Source organism: Scomber japonicus, chromosome 16 (assembly GCF_027409825.1).
Source record: "Scomber japonicus isolate fScoJap1 chromosome 16, fScoJap1.pri, whole genome shotgun sequence".
In the NCBI taxonomy this organism is placed as follows: Eukaryota; Metazoa; Chordata; class Actinopteri; order Scombriformes; family Scombridae; genus Scomber; species Scomber japonicus.
Window position 1 is genome coordinate 8566143 of NC_070593.1, and position 21940 is coordinate 8588082.

A 21940-nucleotide genomic window follows, 5' to 3' on the forward strand; every position below is an offset into this window, starting at 1 on the left:
GCCTCCTGCTAATATTTAATGTACCAGTGTCGGTAAAGATCGTGTGAACTGAACACAAAGTACAGCTGAGGCTAATGGGAATGTAAGTTTTTTGGAACAAAGCTTTGACCTGCTGGTTGCACTAGAGATCATAAAAGTATGACTATAATTCATCCTGAGGGGGGCATGATTGTGTGTACCAAATTTCCTGACAATCCATCCAATAGTTTTTTAGATATTTCACTCGAAAATGACAAATATTGACCTCATCATCGTGGTGCTATAGGTAAAGTCTCAGGGAATCATTATAGATATAAAACCATAAAACCAACTCGCTAGCACAACTTAACTCTTCAGGTTCATTCTTCAAGACGACACAGGTTCACATCCTTATGAATAAATTAATTATATGAATAATACAAAGATTTTACTGAAAACCATTAAGTACTTCTTCTGATATCCTGCCTATAAATACACACGTACAAACATATGGTACCAAAATCTCCTCCTGTGAATTTAACACCCGTCTTCACACACACACACTCACACACACAAGCTGCATGCATACGATCGCACACTTCATCTTGTTGATCTCATCCTAATTGAGTGTATCCTGTACATGTAGAAAATCCTCTGCACATAAACACCCAGATGTGAAAGAGCAACATGTGCACAGTAAAGTCCACATAAGTCGCTGAGGCACTATTACTCTTTTTTTTTTTTAGCTTGTTTGCTTGTTCTAATCTTTGATGTTTTACTCTAACATACAAGTGGTTAAAAAGCTTCAACATTTAAAAGCGTGGGACACATCTCGTTTTGTGCAATGAAGGATGTTGACTTTTTTTTTTCCCCCTCACATAAACCTGAACTCAAAATAGCTTGACTCAAAATGTGAGTTATAGAAAGGAAGAAAATGAGCGGGAATATTTATCAAGAGAGGCGATCCGGCTACACTAGCTCGACTTTCAGATGTCCTGGTATGCATTTGTTTACTGTAGGTGTTTAGAGAGACAGTTGAGGCTTTTCCTGTGGACCTCTGGGAGATGGAGTGTGCCCTGATAGCAGCAGAAAAGAGAAAGACAGGAGAAAAAAAAGAGAGAGAGAGGCGAGGGGAAGGAGCAGGAGGAGTGTAGTTTCTTGCAGCCTGAGCATTTGGCTGAAGGGTGGAGACTCAGAGCAAGCAGCGAGGAGGGAGGCAGGGAGGATCTCAGCTGGAGCACAGAGAGAGAGAGAGAGGGAGAGAGGCATACAGAGAGAGGAGTGTGTGTGGATGTACTCGCCTGCTTCGCTGACTGACTGACTGACTGTGTGTGTGTGTGTGTGTTTTTGTGTGTGACAGAGAGAGATCAGGAGAGGTGTAGAGCGCGTGGAGACTACTCCACAGGACTGGATGTGTTTGCCGTCACAAGAAGGGAGCACAAACACATTTAAAAAAGGTAGGGTTTTTACATTTTTATGAAGCAGGTATGTTTGTTTTATAGGTTTGAGGGATTTGTTTTGGGTTTTTCTTTGGTTGCATCTGGGTTAATCGCATACGAAATAGGGTGTGTACCAGAGGAGGAGGGGTGTTTTTTTTTGTTTTTTTAAAATATATCCACGCTGTCGTTTTTTTTTTTATGCCTCTGGCTGGTTTACATCATGGAATCCCCTCCTCCCTCTAAAATCTCTTTTCTCCTTTGCTTTGAGGTGAGTCGCTGGTTTATTCTCCCCTCCATCGCTTACCTCCTTTCATACATGTGTGTAAAAGGGGAGAATGGACTCCCTTTCCTCCCTTCTCTTTTTCTCCTCTGCCACCTTCTTCTTGTTCCCCCAAGGATTGGGTAGATCTTATAATGTGGAGCCAGAGGAATTAAGGGCATCTGTTTCGGGGGGGATATTTGCACGAGCAGAGGGGATGAAAAAGAGACAGATGAAGAAAAAAAAAATAAGGGGGGGGGGGGGGGGGGGGGTGTGGCAGACAGAGGGGATGCAAAAGAGAGAGGCAGCAGAAAACCAGAGAGGAATCCCACAAGCCTCCTGTGAGGTTTTCCGGCCATTCTCAAACCTCTCACCCTCTACACCGCGAGGAGAAAGCAGTCGACCACACACAAGCTCCATGTAGTGGTTGTATCAAGCAGATGGCCGGGAGAGGAGGAGGTGAAGGTGGAGGGGGGGGGGGGGTTGGGTGTTTTTATGTTGCTTATAGACAGATACGGTCTCTGAGAGAAGCATGCGTACGCAGAAAAACACACAGATGAACAGTGCTGTTTTTCCCACTTTTTATCTCGTCTCATGAAGGCATCGTCACGCACAACTCGCATTAAATCATACAATCGTGTGTGTGTGTTTGTGTTTGGTGTGTTACATATCACGGCCTGTTACAAATGCAGAATTACACAAGAGCTCCGGTCCAGGTGGCGCGCAGCGTATCTCAGAGACCGAGCCGCCTCAAGGCCACGGACCTTTTCCGCACACCACACACATCGATGTTGAGACTAAAAGAGCAGTTCACAAAGTATTCAAAGATAAACAAGACACATTCAGAGCACAATGGAAAGTGTTGTGTGTTAAAGATGAGGGGAGGAAGGGAGTGAGGAAGAGGATTGATAGAAGAGTAAGTAGCTATCCACGCCTTATTGACCACTTTGACATCTCCACTCCCTTCATAACCGTCCACCAAAAAAATTCCCTCATGTCAGGCCAAAACATGATGAATTCTCCGAAGCTAGGGCTGGGCTTCCTCAAAGCATCTTTCTGGCTGAAGTCATCTCTGTGTGAACCTGTTTGATTAACTTTAAAAAACAAACCCCAAAAACGGCCGTGTTTCTCAGAGATGCAAAAGGCTTCAGAGGGACGACAGCATACGGATGGATGTTGTTGCCCTAAAGGCTTCGACCTTTGTACTCGCTGCACTTGTTTACCTCTAACAGTGTTGATTTTGGGTCTTAAGCTCATTCAACCATACGCTTGTTTTTCAGAGAAAAGAAGCATCCGTATCTGCTTGTAGGGCTTCTGGGGGAAAGTCAAGTCCCAAATCTTGTCCGACCAAGTCTTGTGTGACGTACCGAGTCAGATCAAAAGTCAGTTAATGCTTTTGAAGATTTTAATTTGAAAACAACGTTATAATTTCTGTTTTCAGGGAGTAGAGTCTCACAGCTGTCAAATCCAAGTTAAGTTCCAGGTCCTTGTTTATGTGATGTGACTTAAGTCTGACTTAAGTCTCAAGTCCTATGGGGCAAGTAAAATGAAGTCCCAAGTAAGGCTGCAAGTATTTCAGGGTTAAACATAAATTTTGAGTCTCAAGTCAAGTCTTTAGGGAGTCAAGTCTTAAGACTTAGGTCTGACTTGAGTCTCATGTCTAGTTTTTTTGTACAAATCAAGTCCCAACTCTTTCCCAGCCAAGTCTCAAGTCAAGTCTTTAGGGAATCAAGTCTCAGTCCAACTCTCACATCTGTCAAAGCTGTTTTAAGTCTTTTTAGTCAATTTTGCTTTTAAGTTTCTGCCTTTAAGTCTCAAGTCTTACAGCTGTTAAGTCCATTGTGACACGAGTCTAGCAGACCAGTCTTAAGCTTTAAGTAAATTAAGTCCCAGGTCTTGTCCAACCAAGTCAAGAAAACGTACCACTTAAATGTTTTTGTTTACAAGTCATGTCAAAGATTTGAACATTGTTGCTCAAGTCTCAAGTCTTGTCCAACCAGGTCTTAAGTCAAGTCTTAAGCCCTTAAATCAAGTCTTAAGGAGTGTAATCTCAAAGGTATAAAGTCAAGATCCAAGTCCTAATTTTTCTGTGTCATTAGTAGGAATCAAGTCCAAGAACAGTTTTAAGCTCCTTTGGGGAACATCTGAGTTAAATGGCAGGTCTTTTCTAACCAAGTCAGGTCATGTCAACACTTTTATGACTAATGTCTGATTTAAGTCCAAGTCTCAAGTCTACAGCTCTGGAAGAATCAGCTACACGCTAGTTTCTGACAGCTTAGATGAAATCTACGATAAGCAGGATTCTCCCCAGATACACTTTCATTACTTCTCGAAAAAAGTTGAAAGTAGTCAGGGTTTGAAATGGTCCAAGCAGCACAGTCACTCTCTCAGCAGAATCTAAACAAGCCCGGATGTTTGTAATATTGTTAACAGCCCAGGAGTCTGGCCCTGTTATTCTTGGCATGCTGATTGGTTCCAGAGGAAAAGTATGTTTATGCCTCCTCACTCAAGGCAAATGTAAGAAACCCTACTGATTCCTACAAGTTAAAACACAGAGAAAGAGAAGAGAGTTTAACATACACAAAACCTGTTGAAACTATCATTTATGTGACACACAGGGCAGGAAGTTAACCTTTTCAACTTGGCAACCACACCGCTGTCTTTCAAATATGATTTCCAGAGTGGAAAATAACCTCCACATGATGGCTGGTTTCCTGCCAAACTGGCTAAGGGAATTTAAAACAACCTTTTCACTCACAACCAAAAATTCACCAGCATTATTTGGCGGGTTGCTGGTGTTAATTTTCCACCACGGTCGGCCAAAAACACACATTTAAAGGAATGTATCTACTGCTCTGTAGTGGTTCCTGTGACATCAGTGTCATGCATTGTTTCTACCCCACTTATTACAGCGCTGTTACATAACACACATATCAAAGGTTTTAAACGCAAGTCTTTAAATGTTTCAGGAAAAGAAAACCACTTGGTCACTGCTTTAATCTAACAAAGAACAAACGCGCCAGGCCTTAATCGTTTGATTTAATAAACATAATAGACCACATTTGCGCTCCCTGGGGCAATAAGCCTCCTCCCTGCTGCTTCCTTGACTCCCAGGGGATGCATCATTTCCTGGGCCACTGCCTCCTACCCTCCCCCCATCTGGGGCCTAGATTAACCCCCAACACACACACACATATATATCTATGCATACACATACACACACAAATACTTAGACAGCAACCTCTAAGATGGCAGGATGGGCAGGGCATGCTAGGGGTGGCACAGATGTCCGGGGTAATCGAATGATCACAGGTGGTGGTGGTCTGACCGAGAGCAGCAAAATGAAGGAGAGAGAAAGAGAGTCGGGTTAAAGAATGATTTAATGGAAGCTGATATATCAAGAATCAGGTGCTTCCTATCAAATGTCATATATAAATAGGTGCCCTAAATTTGTAATACTGTGTTATTGTAAAAATGGGGGAGGGGGGGGGGCACACAACCAAAATTACAAAGATATTAGATTTCATTTTCATTGTCATTCATTCGGATGTTAAATCATTTCTTTAAAGGCTTGGCTGGTTTCCTTGCTTTGTTTTAACCCTCATCGTTCAGTAACAAGTGATGTATCCTACCTTCAGACGTCATTAGTCAATAGTCAGCGTGGAAGCCGTGGTAGCATTTGCTTGGAGAAGTTAATCGATTAACCTCGTATACTGTTATAAGAGTCTTTGAATATTTCTGTATTTCGACTCCCAACGGCAGCTTCATCAACTTCCTCCATGAATGTAGCTTGTTAACTATCTCGCTATGTAGGAAGATAATCATTGATTCATTCTTAATTCTGGCTACTTAGTTCAGATTGGACGCAACACCTGACCTGACCTGTTAAAACCATTCAACAAATCAGAGATGTCAGCGTTGATCGAGAGGTCAGAAACCAGGTTATAAGGGGAAAAAACTGGTTTCAATATTCCAGCGAGGTTTTTCAGGAATCTGATTGAAGTTTTGTACGTTTTTTTCTCACTTGAATTGTTTATTTTAGTGTTGTATAACTCAGGACCAAACTTTAAAAAATGTTCTAATGTTCATGTGTGATGTGTAACACAGTGCTGGTGGCTGTTGTGATGTGAGTCCAGAGGGCTGGTAAGGTCGAGGGCCAGGTCCAGGTCCAGGTCTGAGTCTGACTGTAGTGTTTTACAGACATAGTGATGGAGCAGGAGACACAGCTGCCCATCTCAGCGTCATCTCCCCAGACGATCATGGCCTGACAGCTCTGCTCTCTCTCTCTCTCTCTCTCTCTCTCTCTCTCCCTCTCCCTCTCTCTCTCTCTCTCCCTCGCTCTCTCTCTCTCTCTCCCTCTCTGTGTTTGTGTGCGGAGGAGAGGCGGTGTCCTGTCTCCTATTCAAGGGCAGGGATCCGTGCTATATTACATTCGATAGTCAATATCCTCTTGATCGTGTTCATTAATAACTCCGGAGGTCAGTTTTATGTTACTTCTCTTTGCTGCGGTAGCTGTAAAAGCCACTCTAGAAGAAGATAGTACCGTCACATCTCGGCCTCTTTTTATCTTCCTGATAAACTTTATTTACAGCTTTTATTTATTTATGTAGTTTCTCGATCTGTGTATCCTCTCCTATCCGTTTACAACTCTGTAAATCTTGGCCTGGCCGTGCCCTTTACTGCCTCTGTTTCACAGTGACATCGCAGAGTGTGCCTCATTGTCCGATGACACACTGGGGATGATACAGTCACTCGCTCAGTCACTGTTAGACGACCAAACTTTCTGCATGTGTACGAGCTCGATTGCATTCATACTCGCTGCGCCACCGCCGCCGTTTTTGACATTAAAGACGTAATGAAAAACAGGCTTTGTCTTCAGATTGATGCTCGTGCATTTCTGAAAATCCGCAGTGGGGTTTTTGGATTAGTTTTCTGTTTTACAGTCAAACACAGAAAAGAAATGACTCACTCAGCACAATAAATGAGCGTGTCAGCTTTTAACAGAACTGGAGTCAGGAGGTTTTTTGTATGATAAACAGAGCTGCATACTCTCCATTCTTAAGCATGACATGTATCAGCCTCATTTAAAAGGTCAATTCACCAGAAGTACAAGAAAACATACTGTATTTTTTCACTTACTTCTTGTATTGTCTACTCCTGCAGATCAGATGTTTATTAGAGCTGAGATACAGTCAAGGCTCTTAGTTTAAAACCTCCAATTACTGATTTTTAAAACACAAATGGCTCGAATGCTCGTCTGCCGACTAGTGTCCAGTCATTAGGGCTGAGCATCGCTACTTGATATCTTTAAGGTATCGACCGAAATAAATCGATACCAAGTAACATCAAAACGTGTCTCGTCAAACGATACCTGCAAATGATTGTTTCTGCACCCAGACCTAGAAAATATGACTGTTTGTACGGACTTGCTCACAACCAATCAATATAAGCTTTTTTCGATTTAATGCGACATGTGATTGGTCCACTGCCACAGCAGCTACAACCCGTCTGTGGTGGTAAATTTGGTGAATTTGAGCTTTGAGCAGTTCAGCAACCAAGATGCCACCTAAAGTAAGGCTACACCTGTTACGCTGGATAAAAGCAAGTGCACAAAATGTTTAATGGGTATCACTGAAGTACTCAAGCCTGTATTAGTATCACTTTAAGGGTACTTAGACTGATACTGGTATCTTAAATTTTTAAACGATACCAGCCCTACCAGTCATGTTTTGCAACCTTTACTTGGCAAGACAAGTCTCTCAAGCTCTCATTGAAGCAATGTGCACAGGGCCTTTCCAAAACCAAATAAGCAAAGGTGAAAGGAATAGACTAAACTGTGTGTTTATCTGCTCAAATGTAAATCTAATCGTTAGCATATCTGGCTAACTAGCATAACACCTACAGGAGTAACTTTGAGCATATCATTAGCAAACTATTCATCAAAGGTTATGTAAAATAAGCCTCATCCATTGTGTTGTATTTAAAAGGAACTATGAAATATGAGTGTAATCTCACATCTTCTCATATATATAGCGCTAACTAGCTCAACACTGTAAAACAGGAACAATGCAGGTTCTTTATTTAGTGAGACTTTCTGTTGGACATGCAGCTAGCATGATATCATGTATGAAGCCAACAATCATTTATCTAAGAGTCCTTTTACAGGATCCTCGACTTAAGACGAGTCAGCTGGAACGTTACAAAGTCAGTTTTCTACCAACTCATGGAGCTAACATTAGCCTAATTAGGTAGCTGCTGCGATAGGGTAGAAATAAGGAGCCTTGTTCTGAAATCACGGACTCAAAAATAATGAAGAATATATGCACAAGAATGGAAAGCACAACAGGTGTAGCAAACACTCTTATATTCAGGCTTATGGAGGTTTATACTCACCTCAAAACTTTTCTGCACTTATCTGGGGGCAGGGGTCGCAACCTGCCTCCTTGCCGTCCCTGCAGACCCTCCCAGGTTAATCATTGGCTCTCCAGGGTCCAGATGGCTGAGCCAGGGACAGATTTTTAATTACCACGCTCTGATTTCACACCCTGGGCATCACAGAGGACACGAATACTCCCTGCCTGGTTGCCTTAATTTCTCTCTTTGGATTGTGTTAAAAAAAAAAAAAGACAGGATAATAAGGTGTGCACTACAGAAAGAGAAAGTAGGATAAAGGGGGAGGGAGAACCGAGCGGAGAGTCAGCATGTGTGGGAGTACGTGAGAGATCGTCACTCTCGACAGGCCAGGAATTATATTTTCCTCACCAGGATGTTTCCCGCGGCGCTTAATCACCCTTTAAGTCAGTAACACCCAGAGTCGAGCAGCAGCTATAATCACATCTGTGGAGGGCCTCGTCACGAACACAGACCCCCCGAAAACCCTGGAGGAAAGGGTTCAAAACAGCTCCAAATGGCAGGGGAAGGATGGCAGAGGGGGTCAGATTGATTCGGCAGTGTTAGCAGCAGGACGGAGCGTGCTGGGGGTGTTTGAGTCCCATCACTGAGCACCTGTCTGCCACACGGGGAGGAACGGGAAGCAGAAGGCTGGAAACACGGGAGAGAATTGGATCACCGGTCACGTCCCATAATGCGTCGTTCTGTCCTTTTTTTTTTCCCCTCCTGAGCAGAGTTGAGTTCAAGATGCTTTACTGGCATAAAAGTAGAGAACTATATTGCCAAAGTATTAAAATAGAAATTTAAAAAAATGCTGGCACTCTCTGTTTTAACTCTCTCTGTCTCTCATCCCCTGATCTTACTGCTGCTCTGCAACATAAATATGATGACACAAACAGTTCACAGGAAAACCAAATTCAGCAGCCATGTTTTTATTTTTTAAGAACAGTCGGTCTTCTTGCCCTTTTTTTGCAGAAGCTGCGTACAGTTAACTGATCTAACAGTGAAGGGAAAACACATTAAGCACACAAGGAGAGATGTGAGAGTGCAGTCAGGACTCAGACTGGACTCACCGCTGCCAATAAAGTTTGTAAAAATCACACATTTTTAAAGCGTTACCTTGGAGCAGAAGTAATGGAAACTAGGCAACTAATGATTATTTTCCAGTTATTTTCTGAATTACTTGTTTGGTCTTTGAGAATCGACATTTGAAGAGTCAAAAGTGATGGTTTTAAAATGTCTTTTTTGGATCAACAGTCCAAAACCCAAAGATACTCTTTTTAATATCATGTATAGTAAAGAAAAGCATTAAATCATCACATCAGAAGTTGATAACAGCAATTTTGTATTATTTTAGGCTTAAAATGATCAAATTACGAACAAAATTCTAAAACAAAGTGCAAATGTTAAATGATAAATGATCCAAAATGTGCAAAACCACAGATTTGATCAGAAAATCTATCTCTAAACGAGCAGCACACGACTACAGTCAGCTGTGTAGTTTTCATGGGAAACTCTCATATACGAATGTGAGTCTGATGAGTGACGAGCCGGATGTCTCGTGCTCTGAGCAAATAGAAACTTGTTGTGACACGGTCACAAGTTACGGGTCATGTGACACTAACTATTTGTCATCTGGGAAGGTAAAGTCAATAATGGTGATAACTGTGACGTAGCGAGTTTTGTATATTTGCTGAGTGTAAATACAGTTTGTTTAGGTTAAGAACTGGTGCAGAAATATGAGAGATACTTACTAAGGGAAACTGATACAAGGAAACTATTCCATTCATTTTATGAAATGTGTATTTACATATTTGACCAATAAGTTACAGTTATTTGGTAGCTTACTATCTCTCAGAAGTGTGAAAATACTCCATTACAAGTAAAAGTCCTGCATGAAGTAAAAGTACAGAAGTACTATGAGTGATGTAGTTAAAGTATTACAGTAAAAGTAGTGGTTTGGTCCCTCTGATATGTTATTATATATGACATCATGAGATTATGAATAGTGAAGCAGTGTTAGAGTTAGAGTAGAGCATGTTACTGTGGAGCTTGTTTACACTACTTTATATACAGTTAGATAGTTTAGTCCAGTGGTTCCCAACCTAGGGATGGGGCCCCTCCAAAGGGTCAGCAGATAAATGTGAGGGGTCCTGAGATGATTAATGGGAGAGGAAAGAAGAAAAAACAAAAGTTCTGCTGCACAAATGTGTTTTCAGTTTTTAGATTTTTTCTCTAATCTTTGATTTGTGGTGAAATATTTGATCATTTGAACATTTATTGAAATGAAACCATGTGTGAAGTTTAGAGGGAAAAATCACTATTTGGTGGAGCTGTTAACAACTCATAGCGTCTGAAATATGACACCGACTACATACTACTTTTTGTAAGATGTCAGAAGACAATGTGTTGTATTTTAAAAGCTTGTTATCCATTATTGTCTCTTGAAAACCCAAAAGGACAATCCTGCTACAGACACTGAAGCTCTCCAGTTCATAGTTGAATTGCTGCACTAACAATAACTATAATAATAATATTACACATCTTCCACAGCAGTGCAGATTAATGGTTCCAGTGAATCAGGAGTGGTGACGACGCACTACAGTGAGATGGCCCACTCTTTCACTTTGTTTGTTTTGAACTCTAAGCATTTTCAGCGTCGCTCGGTTTGTCCGGCTCAGAGTTTTGGCCGCTGTTGGCGAGGTTTTCGTTAATGGATGCCTCACTGTAAGAACGCTTGAACGTTGTGTGCTGCCATGATTTACGATGGGTGGAATTCCCTTCCTCTGCAGATCTGTTCATGCAGGGTAATTGGCCCATTTATCAGAAGCAGCAGAAGAACGAAGCTGCAGAGTCACAGATGCATTAAGAATGAATCTGTTGGAGCAGAGAGGCGGAGAACGAGGGGCAGATAGAGGAGGAAGAGGAGGAGAGGTGAATGGGTCAGAGCCAACTGAAGATCAACTTAAAGGAAAAGTTTGACACGTTGTGAAATACACTAATGAGCTTTCTTTCTGAGAGTCAGGGGAGAAGATTGACACCGCTCTCATGTCTGTATGCTCCATATGAATCTACAGCCAGCAGCTAGTTAGCTTAGCTTAGCATAATGACTGAAAACGGAGGGAAACAGCTAGCCTGGCTCTGTCCAAAGAAACCAAAATCCACCTACAAACATATCTAAAGCTCACACAAACTAGACTAACACAAAGAACCAAAGTGTAAATGACAAATCGTGGTGTAACCAACGGTGATGTGTGGACTATTGCATACTATATGTATGACTATTTCTTGTCCTGAAGCCACAGCTCCCAGTCAGGAGATAGTCCTGAAATGTTCTTATTTATTCATCAGCAAAAAGTCCTTCAAGTGTTTATTTTGTGTTTTTATGTGTTCAATTTAATTTTATGTAATTTTTAAACCTTAAACCCCTTTCAAAGTTTTTCAGATAGATAGATAGATACTGTACTAATAAAACAAATATGTATTTATATGTGTGCCAGTCTTAAATAAACGATTATTTCATCACATTAAACAGACATGAAAGTGGAAATCAATCTTCTAATCCAACTCTCAGCAAGATCTGCATATTCCCCAAAATGTTTAACTATTTCCTTTAAAAAAATTTAGGTTAAATTTGTCCCCTCAGTCTTACTTTAGTTCAAGTTCGAGCCGAGTGAAGTTTGTAAGAGCGATCTGTGACACTCGGACACACAGAGCACAGCTACACAAGCCTGAGTGTAATTTATCAGGAATGCAGGAATGAATGCAAGCAGAGCGTCTTTCTGATCCAAGCCTGTGATTCTCACCCTTGCTCTCTCTCTCTCTCTCTCTCTCTCTCACCCTCTCTCTATCTCTCTCTCCGTGTATCTGTTTCCCTCTCTCTCTCTCTCTCTCTCTCTCTCTCTCTCTCTCTCTCTCTCTCTCTCTCTCTCTCTCTCTCTCTCTCTCTCTCTCTCTCTCTCTCTCTCTCTCTCTCTCTCTCACCCTCTCTCTATCTCTCTCTCCGTGTATCTGTTTCCCCCTCTCTCTCTCTCTCTCTCTCTCTCTCTCTCTCACCCTCTCTCTCTCTCTCTCTCTCACCCTCTCTCTCTCTTTCTCTCTCTCTCACCCTCTCTCTCTCTCTCTCTCTCTCTCTCTCTCTCTCTCTCATCCTCTCTCTCTCTCATCCTCTCTCTCTCTCCCTCTCCCTCACCCTCTCTCTCTCTCTCTATGTATCTCTTTCCCTCTCTATTTTTCAGAGAGCAGAGCGGACACAAACTGCTGACTGAACTGCAGGCAGACAGCGGGGCAGAGTGCGGAGGAGTAAGCAGACAAGGCAAGTGAAGACCAGAGGAGGCATAGTAACAAATTCAGTTTCATAATATTACAGCGTGAGTGCACAGCGAGGCTCGGAAACTGGTGCAAAAAATGTTTGTTTCTTTATTTATTACAAGGTTGTGGACAGCTTGACACAGTTAATGCCAGCGTCCATCTGAATGCATTATTTGACAACGCCTGTTGGGATGTCACCGTTATCTGCGTGTTGACACCATGTGTGACATCTCAGGATGGTATTTTGGGCAGCTGACAGATAGCAATGAAGGACAAGAGGCTTAATAATGATTTATAAATGAGCAAAATACAGTCTCAGTAGTAAAAGTTCATCCTAAAATAGAAATCAAAGATGCACAACAACCTGAATTATTTATTGTTCCCGTTAGTTTTTAAGGTACCAGTTTTTCTTCCTGGAGTCGATGCACACGTGGGCGCCCGTTACATGCCACCATCTTCACACCCGATACGAAAATGTCACGGTGGCATTTTCACACGCTCCACATGACAGACAATAAGCAGGAAAATGACTTTTTACACACAGTGACAGCTCTGCTAAATATCTTATAACGCCTCTTTTGTTTTTTTTACACACAGTTCACTCTTTGTTTTGCAAATATCAGTGAACTGAAACACAGAAGTGATTTTAGGTGTCTCAGATCCACAAAAGAAGTTATTTGCTTTTTAATTGGGACTATGGAAAGTCTGACTGTGAAACGAGTCATTTCATGGGGGTTGTAACGCTATCGGCTGATTTACAGATGTTGCAAATCTATAGTGGAAAGTCTTTTTTTGACCAGTGTGTGTGTCACATGACGTCGTAATTACACGGTTTGGCCACTAATGTCAAATTTACTTCAAAGACCGGTGCTGTTCGTGTATCTAATTCTCCTGATATGACGATGATTGCAATGGCCAAGTCGTTAATTAGCACGCTAACATGCTAAACAAAGCATTTAGAGCGCCTAGATCTTTTTCTTAATAGCAACATATAAAATGACGGCGTGTAATGTCAGTAATGTTCTCTCAGCTTTATTGAGCTTTATAGTGAGTTTCAGCTCATTGTTTCGCTGTCTGGCTGCAACTTGACTGTTCTTGTTCACTCTTAGCGCTCTCATAGCCTCATTTTCGGCTATAGCAGGCCAAGGTGTGAACTATGCCATGAGTTTCAGGGTTGCTCACTTTTTTTTTTTATCAGGATGGAAATTTTGGGTAAATTCCCGAATAAGCATCCTTGTTTTCTTTTTGAGTTATCTGACATACCTGTACGCTGTGCTATGACTACAAACCAGAGAAATGAGTAATGGCAGTTTGGAGTGAATTAGTAATGAATCATCATGCTTCATGAATCATATATCAGTAATACTGTAATGTTATGCATGATCCACGATGATGAAGATGCAGCAAAATAGAAAATGCATGGTAAAAAATTGCTTATTAATATTTTAGAGACCCCCTGCCAAAAAATGTTTCCACAAATCATGTTTTCAGGGGAGCTCATGTTTTATTAAGACTCCCCTGTAGTTTACACCCTGCGGCATGCTAAAGAGCTAAAGATATTTCCCTCAGGAGTTATTAGAGAGTTAAAATAACTAAAAGAAGAGAAATATTCAACTTAAATTCAGCAGAAGGACAGAAACATGACTCCAAATGAATGATAATGTTGCTCTGTAACCACTGGAAGTGGAAATGAGTTCAACAGTTCAACATATCAACTTAAAAGATAATAATATGTCAGCGTTGTGCTCATAATTTTTTCCCGCTGCCCCCAAGTGGCCAAAAAATCACTTAATGCAGGAATAAAGTATCTCTTGATGACAGGCGTTGGAGTTTAGCTGGAACAGTAAACTCCATTAACAAGAGAGAGATAATCAAATCTGAATTGGGTGTTTCTTTCCGTCGTCTTCCAGATGATCTTTATACAATCATCCTCTCTCTTTGTCTGTTTCACACAAACCAGGCTATTGTACTACAGCATCTGGGTATTTTTCTGGTAAAGAACGAGGACCTACTTTTTCTGAAGACACCCCAGAAACCTTAAAGCCTTGACATCTATCCCTATCAATAGTCTGGTGATACACTGGCCCGTTTCTGGTGTCTCCCCGAAGAGTTGAAACAATATTATAGCCTCAATACGAAACAAGACAAAGACTCATTTTCACTTGGAGTTATCATTCGTGCCCTTGTAGTAAAACTCTGCCCTAATTGTTTGTTTTAAAATTTTGATTAGGCACAAAAGTGAGAGTTGAGCTTAGTTATTTCTTAAAGTCTCTAATAAATATATGATTCAGTTTTAAACCTGAAATATAACACAAAATGCTCCGTTTGTGACACCAGATTGTCGAATTTTAGCCTCACAAACGTTTCAATACACTGAAACCACAAGTCTGTTGGGAGGAATTAATCCAAAAAGTTCTTATTACCCCTCAAATATCAAATATCATATTCAAATAGGCTTTAATGGCATGCCAGATAAGAAACATGTATTCCCAAAGCAGTACAGATAAATTATTAACACTGGCAGATGGTTAGCAAATATGCATCAATGCAAATATATAACATATAATTTACAAATATCAACAATAATTTCAAATACAACATCAAATAGACATTTATTGCATTTATTTGTTTCTCTGTTTTTCCTCATCTTTTCTTTTTATTGAGTTTTTAGTATAATCTGCATTATTAAACTTGTAATTACACCTACAAAAACAACAAATAGGAGGGGAAATAAATGAAGTAAATAAAAAAAAAAGACCCCCCAAAAAAGATAGAAAAAAGATTTTAAAAAAAGATAATATTTTGCATCAATATATATATTTCTTTTGCAGCCATCACTGCACGTTAACCTCTCCGCCCCACATACAGTAGATAGGACAGTTTGTGAGATGGATAAAATCAATATACAGTACCAGTCAAAAGTTTGGACACACTTTCACATCAATGAGAAAGTCTGTCCAACTTTTGACTGGTACATTATATATTATTTATTTCTTCATTTATCTCTTTCTTCAGTATTTCTGCTTTTTTGAAACAGAAAATAATGAAATGATCAAACTGTGTCACCTAGTCTTATTTCTACAAGGAGGAAGAATCCAACAACACAGATAGTTACTGTTTTTTGATGCACCCCCTACTTTAAAACCCGAACCCTATAAGGTGAATCAGTCGTCAGAGTGAGAACAACCAGGGTCCCTCGGCTGCACCGACTGTAAAACATAATGTTTATATTACGCTGTTAATACTGCGCAGTCCGCTGCAGGTTGAGCTCATAAATTCTCTTCAGATTACCGTTTGCTTTTGCAGGTTCAAGATTTTCCAGCTCGGTTCAGAGGAAATGTTTCAGTCCTTTAAAAAATGTGGAAAATAGTTAAATACTGTAAATCTTCAACTTAAACTTGGATTTTAAAACAATTTCCTGTGACTGTGAAAATGACAGAGGGATAATATTCAACTCTATTAACTCTCAAACTTTAGCTCATATTCCCCACAGCGCTCCGAGTATTAGGTCAATCAATCAAACTTTATTATTAAAGCTCTTCTCGTGCAGGTTTGTGCAGTTTAAAGAGCCTCACAGATGACTGACGAGCCGATGATAAGACAGAACAAACAGTAAAGAGTAAAACTATGTGAGACTAACGCACACAAGAAATGAAAGTTATGAACATTTAATAAAAAAGCAATGAAATCGATTAAAAAATAATAACAGAACAAAGTAAAAACTAGATAAGATAGATTAAAGAATGTCAAATAAAATCGATTAGAGGGGGATAAAAATATTTGAGGCATAAATACAGTAAATTAAATGATAATAAAATAGATAATATCCATAAAATATATTCAAAGTCAGGCTAAATCTTCATGTGTGTTAGTGCAACGATGCTAAAGCAAGCATTAATCATTTAATCAATTAGTTAATTAACAATAAACTTATTTATCATCAATTTTTTATGATTTTTTAAATATTTTAAGTTACTTAACAAGCAAAAATGCTGCTTTTGTGTCCTTAATAGTGATGTAAATCTAATATTTTGGGATTTTTAGACAAAATAGATAAGTAGAGAAAACCTTTGGGGTCTAAAAACTTGTGATTTTTCATTATTTTCTGACATTTTGTAGATCAAACTATCAGTTAATTAACCAATAAAAAGTCAAATGGCTAATTGCTTATGAAAATGATTATTATTCACACTCTCAAAGAGCAGAAACACAAATATGAATCACTTTCGACAGCTTGTTATTGACCTCAGGTGACCTTTGTTGTGTTGAAAGAAACAAACAAAAAAACTACAGAAGGAAACATGAAGAGAAAGGAGGAAAGAAAACAAGGACTGTATCACTTTTTGTCAGATTTAGCTGATGCATGTGTTTAAGATCACTCATCAGAGGAGCTGAGGAGGGTTTAATTGATGAAGCGGATCAGGATTTCAGGGCCAGAGTGACGGAGGAGATTCCAGCAGCACAGTGCAGGACCTGGTGAGCAGGTGCGCCACCGTGGAGCATCAATATTCACGCTCAGCTCCGGCACCTCGCTGAGATCAGTCTTAACCCCACACTGCGTCATACCGCAGCGCGTACAGACGGATGACGGAGGGGGGTGGGGGGGGGGTGCAGGGAGGATTGATCACACAGCAAGGATGACGCTGGTTCAGATCGCCCGCAGCTTGTTCTGTTGAATCAAAGAGGGTTTAAAAAAAAGACAAGACAAGCCGCTGAGGACAGGAAACTAAAAAATGTCCAGATTCTGCCCTCTAATAATAAAAATAAGAAGCAGAAACTAAATAATGTGCAAAGTATAATGTTTGTTCAGTTAGAAAACATAAAAGTACAATCAATAGAATAAGGTGTTTTTGTTCACACTGAAACAAAGTAATAAAAGTATCATTAAAGATCTGTATCAGTATCCATAAAAAAATAGAAGTAATAAGTCTGGGTATCATTTAAAAGATTAAGATGCCAGTACAAGTCCAAGTATCCTTAAAGTGAGACCAAAGCAATGAGTAGAAGCATTGAATTGCATGAAGTCCTCCGCTACGTCTAAATTATTAGATTTTTTGTGACTGTCTTTAGCTCATGTGTTGAGGCGACAGACCTCACTGCAGGCTACCCTGGTTTAAATCCAGCGCTGAGTGGTCCTATCCTGCGTGTCATTGCCTCCCATTTCCTGTCTCTTTCTACTAACCTGTAGATTAAAGGCAAAAGCCCCAAAAATATACTTTAAATTTTCTTCCTGTAAAGCAAAATATGACGTAGGAACCAGTTTCAACCAAAGACATCATGACAGAAATCAATCTCCAGCTTTTTTGCAACTTTTCAACATTCAAATTAAAATCGTCCCAACGTTACGTCCTCAGAAATACGATACCGAAGCGACTCTCGAAATGCCGTTTTCACCAGACATTCATTTAAACAATGAACTTTAAGCTTTATGAAACATCTGCAGCCTCAGAGGTGAGACGTCATTGTGTCAAAGACAAACTACATCAATGTATTGACGTGTCGTCCTTCACTCTGGAGGCAGAGGGCGAACGCTGCGGCCTGTGTGACACCCTGACGGAGACGTGTCGATAATTTACGTGGCGTTAAAAGAAGAAAGGAAAACCAAACTGTTGGTGCAGAACGAGAGAAAGCATTAATGTTACTTATCTGTTTATCTATTTTAAATATAGTGCTGGACAAAGCTGTGCCCCCTCGCTCTTCTCCCACCTTCTCCACCTCCCCCTCACTGTCATGGGCTGCCTAGCAACTGACACCATAAATAATATGCCTGTGTGTGTGTGTGTGTGTGTGTGTGTGTGTGTGTGTGTGTGTGTTCATAGACGTGTGATAATAAAGTGGGTATCTGTTACTAGCCCTCCTCTTTGCATGCCTGCTATATCATAGTGCTCGTCCTCCTGGGCGGGTGAACTGCGATGTTTGAATCTTGGTCTTCTCCACGCAGACAAAGCAGACGAGTGAGCGGACTGACTGACAGCGTCCATGGCGAGCAATAACACGGCCAGCATCGCACAAGCCAGGAAGCTGGTGGAGCAGCTGAAGATGGAGGCCAACATCGACAGGATAAAGGTGAATTTTACTTTCAGCCTTTTAAACTATAAATTATATTGATTTTATAAACATTGGGAGCATTGCTGAAGTTTTAAGATGAATTTCACGCCCTGTTATTAAGCTGCTGACTTTAGTTTGACGTCAGTTTGGGATTAAAATCAACTAAACTTGACTTAAAACACACAGTGGACATTTTGTCTCCTTGTGTTTTTTGTTTTTTCATAAATGTATCATTACTGGGTCGTAATGTGGCTGAAAACAGAGCTAGTTTTGAAGCTCTTACAGGTTTATACATTTCCCCAGCAGATATTTTAATCTCAGTGTGTAATTAATTATATATGAACGACTGTATTATATTTAGGCGTGTCCACTGCTGGCTCTGCTCTTGTGCATCCTCAATCACTGACATGGCTCCCCATTAGTGATGGGAGGAAATCAGATTAAATCTTATATCAGGATGAAAACACTCAAGATAATTTAATCCTGGTGAATTTCCATTATCGGGATAATCATGCTAATAATATCCTCACATGAGTGTGCAGATCATTAACGTACAGTCATCCAGTCTGAAGGCTGAATACTTGGATATCAGGTTCAAAGGTTCAGAGATACTTACTGTTAATTGATTTTATTCTCACATTGGGATTATCTGCTTCTTGTTTGTTTTTCATGAGAAATGTTCACAGAAATAGATGTACACTTAACCCTTTCATGCATAGTGGTCACTACATTGTACAGCTATTCAAAAGCTATTGTTGCACTTCAGCCACCACAGTGGACACCTGTGTTTCATCCCGTACACCACCGCTTCAATCAGTTGATGTATGTTATTATAATGTAAAGTAAAGTAATGTACATTTGATGAAAAAAAAGAAAGAAAAAGAAATTCAAATATGTTTCATGCCTAGAGAGAAATGAAAACAAAAACTGAGGTTGTCATAATTGATGCATAAAAGGGTTAAATGGAGCCATCATCAAAGGGAAACGTGCACATTTCCACGTCTATATTTATATTCTGGGGCTGGAATATCTTTGGATGATTTACAATTCAAGAAACTCCTTATTTATCTTTTAATCATAAAGAGAGAGGAGCTAAAACTGGCTATTTCAAGACAGAGGCTGAACTGAGGCGCTGTATAAAGAGCCAGTAAAATATTAATAAGTAGTTTATTGAAATGTAAATCATGTAATAAAGATAATCTAATAAAATCCAAGGTCTGTAAATGTGCACGATACTTCCCCTTTAATAAAATAGAAAACTGACATTAATACACTGAGCTCATACCATGCGGGGAGTTCTGGTCCTCTGAAATGAGGCCAACGCAGAAGTAACTTAACTGCATTATATCAAAAGGCCACCAGGGGGCGACCGTCTCTATACAAGTCAATGGAGAATTCACCAACTTCTCACTTGATTTCTAACCTTCAGTGTATTGAACCTGAGTTTTCAAAATGTGTTTATGGTCTCAATCACTAGTTTAAAGCCTTCTTCAATGTAGTATGATGTTCATTTGTGAAATTTTGATTCTGATTTTATATTTGACGATAAAGCAGGGTATGCATTAGGGCGTGGCTACGTCCTGATTGACAGGTTGATTGACCAATGTCCTCGAGATCCAGCCCTCGCAACCTATCGCAACCTCTCCGCTCCGCCCATGGCTCCGCCCATGGCCCTGCTTCATGCCCATATAAGTTATTCCCGTAAATTTTTCCCAGCATGCACCTGAAATTTTAAAGATGGCGCTGCCCAGATTCGAAACTATTGGCTTCCGAGCAACAGTCCACAAACCAATGGGTGACGTCACGGATGTTACGTCCATTTCTATGGCTATGGCTCATACTGATTTGTGTGTGTGTGTGTGTGTGTTTGTGTGATTTCAGGTGTCAAAAGCAGCAGCAGACTTGATGTCGTACTGCGAAGCTCACGCCAAAGAAGACCCTCTGTTATCGCCGGTGCCAGCGTCAGAGAACCCGTTCAGGGAGAAGAAGTTCTTCTGTGCCATCCTGTAAAAAAATCCAATGCAGCATGGCCCTTCAGCAGTCTGCTCAGTGTGGGACTTTTGAACGCGGACGTTCAAAATACGTAGAAATCTTCTAGTAGGAGGGGCACGGCGATTATTATTGCCCCCCCCCCCTCCACCCCTTTCTCGAACGGCACCTTAAGAGTGCAAAAAATTAAAAAACCACAGAGTTAAACGTGTAACCATTTAAAGGGGTCGTGATTGCTTTTTTTGAGGGGGTGTGCAGCATGTTGAAGGGGTCTGTGCTTTTAGGTAACACACAAAAAGGATGATGATGATGATGATGATGGTGATGATGTGGAGTGTGATGATAAACCCAGAGTCGTGACGGACAACCAGTCAACCTACACGAGTCTTCAGGGTTGTGATGTGTACAAAACAAATAGTTAAAAAAAAGGAAAAAAAAAAGATAAAATGAGAATTAAAAAATATTTTGTGGTTCTTTTTCAGACTTCCAGATGTTTCTGTTAGATGGGTTTTTTTGTTGGGGGGGCGAGTCAAGCTTCGTACGACAGCAAACAAAAAAAACCACGCCTACCACTAGACGCCACCGGATTGATCAGAATGTTTCTTTTTCTTTCTTTTCTTTTTCAAAGTTGTTGTTGATTTTATATTTTCATTTTAAATTTTACCTACCAACCTAAATATCTTTCTATAACTGTCCGAGTACTGAAATAGCTGTTGACTTCTTTTTTTTTTTTTTTTTACAGGTTAGTGAAAGCTTTTTTAATGGGATGTTTGAAACATTCGATTCCTGTGATTCTCTTTACAAAAATACCTTTATGATGAAGAAGAAGAAAAAAAAAAAGAAAAATCAGTCTCTGTGTATCAAACATCTATCTGGCAAAATGTGATACAGTTTGTCTCCTTCCGATACGAACCCTCTTTCTACTCTTTGTATAAAAATGACTTAGCAAAGTAAACTGTTCTGTGCTGTGAGATCTGAATGTTTGTGTTTGTATCATTAACTATTTTGCATGAAGTGGACAAAAAAAACAAGACAGTTCTTCTTTTTATTTCCTTTCATGTGCAGATTGTATGATAAACATTGGGGCAGCGTCCATCTGGAACAGACCCCGAAAATTATTAAAACCATAATGATTCAAGACGGACTCGACAAGGACTCACAAATAATACTACATCATATTTATTTCTGCTGTTGCACCACATTCAGATTCAGCTTCATATGTTTCTTATATTTGTTTTTAATCAGTCAATTAATTAATCAATGATCAATGCACGCAAGAGAAAATAAAGATGATAAAAGTGTTTAGAAAATTTAAATAAAATAAGTTTTTAAAATGATAGAAAATAGATAAATAAGTCAAGAGAGAAAAAGAGAAAAGGTTTATTATTAAATAGTTTTAAAGGTTAAAATAGATTAAAAAGACAAAAGAGCAGTAAAATGACATAAAAGTCTAATAAAAATAGATTAAAAGATGAGAAACAGGTGAATAAAATTGATAAGAAGATAAGACTTAGAGACAACATTAAAATTAAGTTTTAATCTTATA

At 39.9% G+C, this 21940-nt stretch overlaps 1 protein-coding gene across 1 annotated transcript; it reads left to right on the forward strand.

The window, feature by feature from the left end:
• The first annotated feature begins 1238 nt into the window (after nt 1–1238).
• gng2 (guanine nucleotide binding protein (G protein), gamma 2) lies at nt 1239–21417 on the forward strand. The gene is made up of 4 exons (XM_053336346.1): nt 1239–1415; nt 12285–12361; nt 18299–18423; nt 20287–21417. Exons 3-4 carry the CDS (start codon nt 18337–18339, stop codon nt 20413–20415), a joined length of 216 nt encoding a protein of 71 aa, XP_053192321.1. The 5' UTR covers nt 1239–1415; nt 12285–12361; nt 18299–18336; the 3' UTR covers nt 20416–21417.
• The last annotated feature ends 523 nt before the right edge of the window (nt 21418–21940 follow it).

Coding starts and splice junctions, on each gene's coding strand:
- gng2 (XM_053336346.1), top strand. CDS start 18,337: ATGGCGAGCAATAACACGGCCAGCATCGCACAAGCCAGGAAGCTGGTG. Junction 18,424..20,286: donor CCAACATCGACAGGATAAAG/GTGAATTTTACT, acceptor GTGTGATTTCAG/GTGTCAAAAGCAGCAGCAGA.